At 36.9% G+C, this 10,447-nt stretch overlaps 1 protein-coding gene across 3 annotated transcripts; it reads right to left on the bottom strand.

Moving 5' to 3' along the window:
• Positions 1–374: 374 nt before the first annotated feature.
• Positions 375–8,089, bottom strand: LOC110630869 (protein ARABIDILLO 1). Of its 3 annotated transcripts, none has more exons than XM_021778493.2 (13): positions 7,766–8,089; positions 5,954–7,349; positions 5,518–5,676; positions 5,354–5,434; positions 5,126–5,257; positions 3,892–4,019; positions 3,547–3,634; positions 2,867–2,961; positions 2,452–2,515; positions 1,862–2,037; positions 1,454–1,675; positions 1,008–1,092; positions 375–909 (listed from the first exon to the last, which is right to left on the bottom strand). In XM_021778493.2, exons 2-13 carry the CDS (start codon positions 7,301–7,303, stop codon positions 721–723), a joined length of 2,769 nt encoding a protein of 922 aa, XP_021634185.1. In that variant the 5' UTR covers positions 7,304–7,349; positions 7,766–8,089; the 3' UTR covers positions 375–720. The 3 variants fall into 3 exon arrangements, with proteins under 3 accessions (XP_021634185.1, XP_021634186.1, XP_021634187.1); XM_021778494.2 differs by having other exon boundaries at positions 5,954–7,337; XM_021778495.2 differs by lacking the exons at positions 5,354–5,434; positions 5,518–5,676.
• Positions 8,090–10,447: the final 2,358 nt, after the last annotated feature.

Genomic DNA, 10,447 nt, shown 5'->3' with positions numbered 1-10,447 from the left:
TTTAAATTAAGGTATACCAAATTTTAGTTCTTTGATAAAGAAATCCATCAATGGATTTTGCTGATGCTGATCTTATCATCCAATCATCCAAAGTTGGAAAAAGACGTTCGCAAACCCAGCTATATAAATTATTTTTACCTAATTTATTGTCTCCAATCCAATGTTGCTATCCGTATCTGTCTATTTAAAGGTCCCACTATGCCTGAGACTTTGAAATCAAATGATGGATTGGATGCTCATTCTTCCAATGAAAAATTAAAATATTTTCCATTGCGAACTAAAAGAAATTTGTTTTTCCTACGTGTGGAGGGAGAGTTGAAACTAGAACTCTCGGATTCAGAAAAAATGTTGCTTCCACTACGCAAAGCCCACGGTTGCTCCAAGCCTAGTTTTTTTATTATCAGGATTGAGAATGTAAAAATGTATGCTAAGTTCATTTGAATACAGTAAACTAACTCATAACTCAACATGCACAAAGATTTTATCCAGCCTCCCTCCCTGATTTACACGAGGGGACATCCCCAATTTTTGCATTTCCAGGAGCTTTCCAACACAACATCAGCTGGACTCCTGGAGCAAAACTTTTTGCAAAAGCCAGAAGATTTGCATGAACCTCCAAGCCTCCCGAAACTCAACCAAACTGCTTTGCATAGGTTAAGGGGAGTTCATGTTGGTTACATTGGAAGAATATCCCAGTGGAAGGCAGCAACTTTGAAAATGCTACCCGTTATTTCTGGAATTGGCATCCACATGGTAGTGTTCCAGGTTCCAAATAACAATTTTTGCAAAAACTTTTGCTTCAAAAGGGGCTGATGCTGATGCAGCAACAGCTCGCAAGATCCTTGGCGCTCCTGCATTTTGCAACAGGTTCGTGTGATGAGTTGCATGTCGTCCTCCGGGCATGGTAAACTGCAATGTTGAAAAGCATCATTTGATTTTATTATTGCTACTATCATCAAATGCACAATGCGAAGAAAAGCAACAGAGTGGACGAGAAGTGGTTTCACCTGGAGAAGAGCAAAAGCAGAACAGGCCTTGAGTATGGAAGAATGATTCCGTAACATTGCAACAAATCTTCCAATTTCTGCTGCACTGAAAAGAACATAAGAACGGAATTGAGTTCAGCAACTCATCAATGAGTAGTCTAAATGAGATGATAGAACTTAATGAAGAAATTTCTTTATAGATTTGAAGCAAGTAGTGACAAAGGGCACAAGGATGAACAAACATAAATCAGATTATTACTGAGTTTAAAAACATAGAACAGATTGAAGTGCAAAGGGCACAAGGATGAACAAAGAAGCAGCACAGAATTCTATCTAATGTTTCCTAGTGTCCAGTCCATGAATTTGATTGTTGCATATTATGAATATGCATGTTCATTGCTGTTGTGCTAATAACGACATATGAAACTTCAAAATTAAAGAGGAAGAGGAATACAACAAAAAGGAACCTGCATCTTAGAAGTCCAGCTTCTGGTATGCATGCCGCTTCTGCTACTTGTGTAAGAGCTGTTGGGGCTGATAATTTGATTACAGTGTCAGAAGTTTTTGAATCAGAAAATGAACACACAAATGCTTCAATATGCTTCAGGGATATCCTTTTAACCACATTTAGTGTCACACTCTTTATATCACCATCTGATGAAGGCCCCACCGCAGCAATTTCATCCATTCTGCAGATGGAAAAAACATGCATTCTCAAAATCTTCCATAAAATGCTATTATATTTCACCCACAAATGGATCCCTAGCAAGCAGGAGGGGGGCTTGTGGTAATCTTCAGCCCAGGTTAATTCACTAATACATGTGTGTTTTTTTAGTGTGTGATCATAACAGATAACAAGCATTCTAAATCTGTACCTTCCATCAAAGATGTACGCCAATGCCAATGCAGCCATAAATCGTGCCATTTTTGAAAGTGATTTAGTACAAATGTGAACAAGGGCTGGAACTCCTCCATCCTCCACTATGCGAAGTGCATTACCAGGATTAAAAGCCAGATTCCAAAGAGCACCTGCAGCAGTCTCATGGACATCCTGAAATTGAATCATTGCACATTTAATTCATGTTCAAGTTACACATTGAATGTCACAATAGAGCCCTCCAATTAAAGATTGAATAGAGGCTGTTTGATATCATTGTCTACATTTATACAAACAGATGTTGGAAAGAAAATGAAAACTGAAAATTGATAAATTGTTTGGTTGTCCCCCCAAAACCCATAACACAAGCTGAATTAGTGTTCTTTCCTCTTTCAGCAAATAAAAAAAATTAGTGATTCAGTACAATTAGGGTCACATAAAATTAATAAAATTTCATGAACATTTCATACATAGGTGAATTTCAAGTTTTATTTAATAGAACAAAGATAATGAATCAAAGAAAAAAATTTTCCTCAATTAATAATGATAATTCTACTTCATTTGAGTTCAACAAGAAGTGAAACTTACTGCATCGCTTGAGCGTGCTAATGCAATAAGTGAAGCGACACCGCCTTCTTGTCCGATAGCAACACTAAGTTAAGAGGAAAGAGACAACGTATCAGTCAAAGTAGAACACATTACAAATGTGCAACTTTTGCCATTATGGAGTTCAGACATTATTAATTCTACCTCATGATTTATAAAATTACACTAGTTTACAGATAAGGGAAATTGTTATAGATAGTTCAGAGAAGATAAACAGTGTTTATAATTCTGACAAAAGATTCACAATGCTTTGAATTACATTTATTAAAGGGAAAAATATCTAGAGTGAAGGATCTATAAATTCAATGTGACAAAACCAAAACTAAGAATTATCTTTAATGCTGACTTTGTATAAGGTGGAATTCAGAGGAACAACAAATTAACAAGAAATTGTTACCTGTTAGCTTCTGATACCGACAATCCCCAGAGAGCACCTGCAGCCCTTTCTTGAAGACCTTGAGAGGAATTTGAGCAAGATTGCGCAAGAGAAACCTAAAAACCATAATCATCCTAAATATCAGTTACTATTAATTGAATAAACTACTATCATCCCAACCTGTAATCTAAAATTGTTATATTTTTCTAATAGAAGCATGCATTATTATTGGAGTTCATGCCTTAGTAGATCATAGTGCCATATTGGAATCCTGTTAGACCATACTATGCCCATTTTAACCATTTAGTTGCAAGCATATTGAGAATAAAACAATGTGAGTAAAAGGGAAATGAAAAGAAAAGTAAACAAAATTTGGACTATAGGACAATAAAATGACAGCAAAATTTCTACGCTGGAAAATTTTAATTCTTGAAAGCTTATAGGTCTCACATTCTTTACTTATTCCTCTTCATCTTTCCTTTTTTTTTTAAACACTTCTCAGGACCCTATCATGAATGTGCAGAAAACAGTAACAAATTTGGTTTTGGTGCATCTAATGGATGTTCATGGTTCACAAGCTTCCCAGCTTTGTTAGAGTCAAGGGAGGCTCATATATTGTATGCATCAAAATGGGAAGAATGAAAATTGATAAAAAGGATAAAAATTGGAATAAAGTTTTCTATGCAATTGGAATGCCATACCAAGGCCACGATACCACCAGCTGCTGCAATTGCTTCTCGATTTTTGTCATCAAAAGACAAATTCCATAAAGCGCCAGCAGCCTCATGCCTGTTTGTGAGTAATTTCATGAAATTCCAGGAATAGTTGCAACATCAGGAGCAAGCAAAAGTGAAATGAATAGTTGGATTTTTTTATGATATATTTACAACAAAAATGATTGTCCACAAGAAAATAGCTAAACAGAAAGTTATTAAGTATTATTTTAATTATCTGAAGTACATAAGGTATTTGGTTAGTCAATTTGGTGAGATCATCTGCCATTTCAATTATATTCATACTGCAGTAACTAAAAGAGTATATGTTACCTTACACCTTCATGTTGAGAATAAGTGAGTCGGACCAATGCTTCAATTGCACCTGCCTCTTGCCCAATAGCAGCATTATTATTGTTGCTATCTCCATGAGCAGCCAAGTTTGCCAATGCACGAGCAGCCTAGTCAAAAGAGAAGCAACATGCTGGCATCACGTATTACAGTTTAGAACTCACTTTCAATCTGGTACATAAATTGCAAACCACAGACCAGGAAAAAGGCTGTTTATTTTAATGAGAAGACATGACACTTTCACAAGTTCCATACATATATAATTTTTTCTTTTCCTTTTCATATGAGATGATTGCAAATTTAAACTAATGAAAAAATAATCAAAATAAGTAATGAATCTTCAAAGTAGAGAGCAGGATTTAAAATAGATAGGCACAAAGATGTCAATAATTACATTTGAGTTTAGATTGACAAGAACTTTGGAAGAAGACAACATTAGCCTTTATTTTGGGTGGAAGGGGATAGGGAGCAGTTTGAAAATGGATTTTTAAAGAAGCTTTAAATTACCTGAAGGATGATGTAGGGCTAATTAGCATTATTAAAAGATGTATGCAACTAAAATCACAGTTCTACTGAAGTATAGGACAGGAATCCTTGGAAAAAGGTATCAACATCCCATTCAGGAAATTTAGCCAGGATGTACTTCACAGATGCAATCTAACTGTACAAAAATTTCAAGACAGCACATGGTCTTAATTCTGAAACCTATTATATTGATTTCTTTACAATATTATTCCCATGAATAAATGGTTCACTTCCCAATTACATAGTGATTTCTAAGTCCCAACTCCTGAGTGCCTTTTCTTGCATGGCAAAGGATGACATATAAGATTGGCTATGTTAAATCAACCAGCAGCAAAAATGGAAAGATATATGAAACTGTTCAGTACTCCGAATTGGGAAGAGTTGGATAGATGCCATTTAGCTCGAGTATTTCACTCAATGGATAAACAATAAGCAAAAAGTCAGTTTTTGTCAAATTCCCTATTTATGCCACATATAAAGTTCCTCTCCTGACCTTAATCATTTACATAATTCAGTTATAGAATAACTTAGCAGGATTTAAAAATAGCTTACTTCATTGCTCAGAATGAAAAATAACCAGAAGGCCCAATAAAACATAATGAGATAAGGTACAAAACAAAATACATGCTCTCTCACTAGCAAAAGAGTGCCATTGTTAGCAAATGAGCATAAAAAACTGAGCTAGTATCACCTGCTCTTGCACTCCCTCAAAATTGCAATGCCTAACAAGCATCACCAGCGCATGGACAGCACCTGCCATTGCAACTTCCATGCTGCATTTGTCATCAGCAGCTAAATTTGCAAGTGCTCCAGCTGCTCGTTCCTGACAAGGAGCATGCATATACTCACAATTTACCCCACAAATGTTGCAGAATGATATAGGAAAACAGAAACATAATCTAAATACACAGACACATACAAGAACTCCATCATTGCAAAAGGGCCATTTGAAAATAAGGTCAACCAAAGCCTTTATACCACCAGCCTCAGCAATGGCACCCTATAAACAACATGGATTACAATTACACCAAGCCAGGAATTTTAAAGTCAATAAATAACAGAACTGCATCAAATTCCAGCAACCTTGTGCTCTTCTCCAACAGAAAGATTCCATAGGCCTCCTGCAGCCTCTTCAGCAACCAATCTGTTCATTGACCTAGCTAAACTGGCAAGGATATTAATTCCTCCAATTTCAGCAACAGTCTTTGCTACTTTTGAATCAACAGATAAATTTGCGATCGCCTACAATTCTCAATATTACAACAATAACAACAAGATCATATCAAGTCTCCAACTGTAGGAAATCAAATTTACATGATGAGAATCATATGAAAATCAAGAAAGCAAGTAGTGAGGGAAACAAGATCTTTTGGCCTGAATTTGGCTTCAAGTAATTTCTAAAATTGCCTTAAACTTTCCATTGAAGAAATTTCAACAATTTCTCAAGAATTTTTAGAGATAAATTATCATTTGAGTTCTAGAATGACTAAAGACTCATGCTCCAAGAAATTATTGTCACCTTTGCTGCTTCTGATTGAAGCCCCTCATGACAAGATTTTGCAAGGTCCAAAAGCAACTGTATTCCACCATTCTGCATAACTGCCTCAGCCCTTTGACAATCAATGGTGGCATTTTCATCATCAATGACAACAAAAGTTGCTAGTGCAGTAGCTGCTCTTTCTTGAACATCTTCTTCTGAACTTTGCAACAAATGAAGCAATAAATTTGTCCCTTGTTTGACCCAGAAAATGTCAAGCTCCTTTTGGTTGTTCTCTGCAACACGTAGAAGTGAATGAGAGAGTACCCATTCAATCCACAAAACAATCTTATCCAAGCTTTGCTCTCTGATTTTTAAACTCCTCCAATAAGGGAGCATATTACTTTCTGAAGCATCTGCAAATAATGAGGATACTTCCTTGAAAATGTCATTACAAACAGTTAGTAATATTTTACCCTTATGAATATATACCATGTCATTATCAACTTCAGCCTCAAAAACTGGGCAGCTCAGAACAAACAAGACTTTTAAATTTTCAGACCATGAAATTAGTCTCCTAATAAAACTCAAACTTATATCTGTTCTTGACACATCTAACCCCTCCAACTTGGGCAATTTACTTAACACTTGTGAGGCTATACCCCATTTCAGGTTTCTTGTTCCAGCAAGTGATAGAAATTGTACAGTAGTCAAGTTTCCCAATGCCATTTCATCAACATTTTCTGATTCCATCAATGCAACCTCCAGTAGATTCCCACAATGCATAGCCAAAGCATTTATTGCATCTTTGCTAACTTCTCTAACACCTGAAAGACGAAGCCTTCTCAACTTGGGGCAACAAAGAGCTATTGCTTTGATTGCATCGCTGCTGATTCTTTCACATGCATTTGGCCCAAGTTGGAGACTCTCAAGCATCTCATGTCGAGCTGCTATGACTGACACTATAGCATCTGTGATATCTGGACAGAAATCACCACTGATTTCACGAAGCCCCCTTGCTTGAAGATTGATTATTGCACAAGCTGAGTCTGCCCCTCGAAATCTAAGCTTCTGGAGATTTCTGGATCTAGAAGAAAGTGACTCTGCTGCCTCAATATCAAACTTGTGGGACCGGAGGTCTAGTGAATCCCACAAACATGGGGAGGAACCCAATAATCTAAATGTTTGACATGTTGATGACAAGCTAGCTCGGTCTCGATAATTCAAATAGGAAAAGAGTTGAACAATTGTGTCATCAGGCAAGGTTGTCCAATCAATGTCCCTGATAGTATTCAAATGCAAACATCCACCATCTGAAATCTCTGAATTACTGTCTACAATTTCCTTATTTTTGCCCAAGTGTGACAACCTTCTTCTTAACCTTCGAGTCATATCGCCTCTGATGCTGTGTCCACTGGAAGCCGTTCTGTAAACAATCCTACATTAGAAAAGTTTCAACTAGATGGTGAAACAAGCTCAAAATTCTTTCAAACAATGCAGACCAATAACAAATAAACTACAAATCCATTAAAATCCAAGTACCAGCAAAGGACACTATTCTTCAGACCCTCTAATGAAGAGCCTTAAATCCATGAAAGAAAATTCAAATATTCAAACAGAAAAGCTCCAATATTTCAGATGGCATTGGACAATTCTAGTATTGAAGGAAGCAAAAATCCAATGAAACATGCTCCAATTCAACAATCACGACAAGCCCAGGACCCAAAAATCTCTTATTCAATCAAGTAGCAACACTAAAGCAGACGATAGCAAAAACCACAAAAAGAGAGATTCTGGATAAAAGCAAAGCATCACAAGGCGTGCCAAAATTTAACAAAAACAAGTAATGGGTACCAGTATGGATTCTGATAGTTGTTGAGTCCACTGGGTTGGTCTTGAAGAAACCTTTATCCTCGTGAATATGACAAAGAAAGGGTGAATGGCAGTTGAAGTGTAAAAAAATGTGTGAAGTTGAAGCTAAATTAGGTTTGGATCATCTGCCACTGATGGTGCACATATAGAGACAACGCCTTCTGGTGTCTGGGGCAGACAATGAAATGGAGGAAGAGATGTTTGAAGCGAGAAAGATGGATTTTCTTGTGCCTGTAATATAGATGCCTCTGTATCATTCACTCCCCATTTTTACGTGTATACTGTATACCTTGTTTCTATGGAACGTTTACGGTAGGATTTTTCGAAACTTGCTGGTTTATTGTTATTATTATTATTTTATTACCAAGTGGTAATATTTGGAAAATTAAATTCTTTAACAATAATATTATAAAGTGATATTAACTAGTAAATTTAATTAAATTATCTACAAGTAATTGATCAATGATATACATATATATACTTCAAATTTCCAATATAAAATTAGATTCAAGGTTAATTAAACCACTTATTACTCAATATTTTTTTCTTATATATCAGATTGGTATTATATTGAATTTGGGTTAAGAATTTATTAATTTATCATACACTTTGAAAGAACAGAATGTACACTCTACAAGAATCTCTTCATCAATGAAAGAAAATAAAACCAGCTAATATTGTTTCGAGGTGGCTCTTATGGAGTTCTGAGTTACAGTGACAATGGTGTGGAAGCAATGGCAAATTGGCAATCACAACCAAGGAGAATTGCGTGCGGCAAGTTGATTCCTCTTCTGTTTATTTAATCAAACACTTGGCGTCGAGCCGAAAGCATCTCCTGAAACGTAGCACAGTTGCACAATTAACTAAGATATGACTAAGTCTTGATCCTGTATGAACTTGAAAAGTCAGCTCATCTCTGCTTGCTTTTTGGCAATTCTTCACTTTCTACATTTGCCCAAAAATCGTCACAAACGAGAAGAGCAAAACCCATATAGTGGATTAATTCCATGTAATGTAATGAATGGTAAAGTGGTTTTTGACTTTTCAGTATTGGGCTTGTCTCATCAAGATTAGCCATGACTTTAAGAGGGTGGTTCATTTTAATATTTGAAGTGTTGAGATAAAATGGCATTTTACTTGCCGTCTCTTATTCTGAATTGTCTCTGGGAGATTTGAGAGGACATCAATAGCAAACCTTTTATTGTTACCTTCCAAATAGTTGAAGACAAGCATGGTTTATGATGCTTGTTTCTATCTCAACTTTGCGTCACAAGCAAGGGGGGAAAACTACGAGAGTTTTCTCTCCATGGGATTTCACAGATTTTGTTATGCTTTTGACTTCTTGGGTTAGATTTGTCTTGGTATCAAGTTAGCCGAAACCTCAAGCTACACTTTGGCCGGGAATAAAATATGCTTGGAGTAAAATTTTATGAATTGATGGCATAAATGTTGCTTCCTTCTGTAACATATCGAAGGTGACACTCCCAATTCCTCCTTTGGCGGTCGTAGTCCATGGTGGCCAATCTACTTAAAGAGTAAAATTGTCCAAATATTTAAGGAACATGCTAATCAGTGAAAAAAATAGCAAGGAGCTCTCAAAATTAGCTAAAATTGGTGTTTGAGGTAGGCGCCAAACGCAGCTACGGGAGAAGCAATTGACTAGCATGCAAGCAGTTGGCTAGGCGTGGTAGGCCCACGGAAAATGACTTATTGGTTAATTGGGTTTGGGAGACACGCAGAGACTGTGGGGCATGCAGGGGCCACAGAGCGCTACAGTGAGAAGCCTGTAGAGTGCTTATTGATGCGGGGCACGCAACGGATGCGCTACACGTAGGACGTATAAGAGCTGCTGCAGGGTGTGCGAGGCATGCGCTCAGAGCTGGAGTGTGAGAGCCGCTGAGGGGCATGCGAAAAGATAGTGCAAGGCGTTGGTGCCAGATTGGCCCAGAGTTGGTCAGTTTCACTCAAGACAGCCAGACCAGTCCATAAACTTTCAAAAATTAAATTGACTGGGCAGCAGGTTCACTCCAACCAAATGAGTCCCACGAGTACTTTGGCAAGCATATCTAGAATTTTCTCAAAATGTAAAATTACTAAAAAATTCTGAAAGTTCTAAAAAAAAAAATTCTGGCCACATGTTAGACACTGCATTTTTAGGTGGAATGCTTATAAATAGGGAACATGGATCAGCAGCCGGAAAAGTTGAAAAAGATAGTCCATATTTGAGAGAGCTCTTGTAAGCTTTGTAAAGCATTCTTATGAGGGTTTTTGTGAGGCACTTGTACATAAACATTGCCTTGTTCCCACATATTTAATAGAGTGTTTTTTTATTATTGTTTGCAAACTTTTAACTTGTTTTTACTTCACTTTGCACACCTCTATTGCCTTGATTGGCATTTTTAGTGGGAAAGGCTAACTAGTATTCTCAAATTGAAGTGAATTTACTAGTGCTGCACGAGTGCTTTGATTGGAGAAACATTCTGGCCGTGACACCTCAGTCTTTCTCTACTCATTGGCCTCCTCAAACCTGATTCCCAACCACGTCCTCTGCGAGCTAGACTGTGAGGCAACTGAAAAAGGCATACAAGTCAAACACAAGAAACTGACCCATATTGTCAGACAATTGGACATTAAAATTTTAGTTTCGTTTCATGCCTAACTTAG

This window comes from Manihot esculenta, chromosome 14 (assembly GCF_001659605.2).
Source record: "Manihot esculenta cultivar AM560-2 chromosome 14, M.esculenta_v8, whole genome shotgun sequence".
In the NCBI taxonomy this organism is placed as follows: Eukaryota; Viridiplantae; Streptophyta; class Magnoliopsida; order Malpighiales; family Euphorbiaceae; genus Manihot; species Manihot esculenta.
The sequence above is the reverse complement of the archived record's forward strand: the minus strand, read 5'-3'. Positions and strand labels throughout refer to the sequence as shown.

Coding starts and splice junctions, on each gene's coding strand:
- LOC110630869 (XM_021778493.2), bottom strand. CDS start 7,303: ATGACTCGAAGGTTAAGAAGAAGGTTGTCACACTTGGGCAAAAATAAG. Junction 4,020..5,125: donor TTGAGGGAGTGCAAGAGCAG/GTGATACTAGCT, acceptor TCTTTTGACTAG/GCTGCTCGTGCATTGGCAAA. Junction 1,676..1,861: donor GCGTACATCTTTGATGGAAG/GTACAGATTTAG, acceptor TTCCATCTGCAG/AATGGATGAAATTGCTGCGG.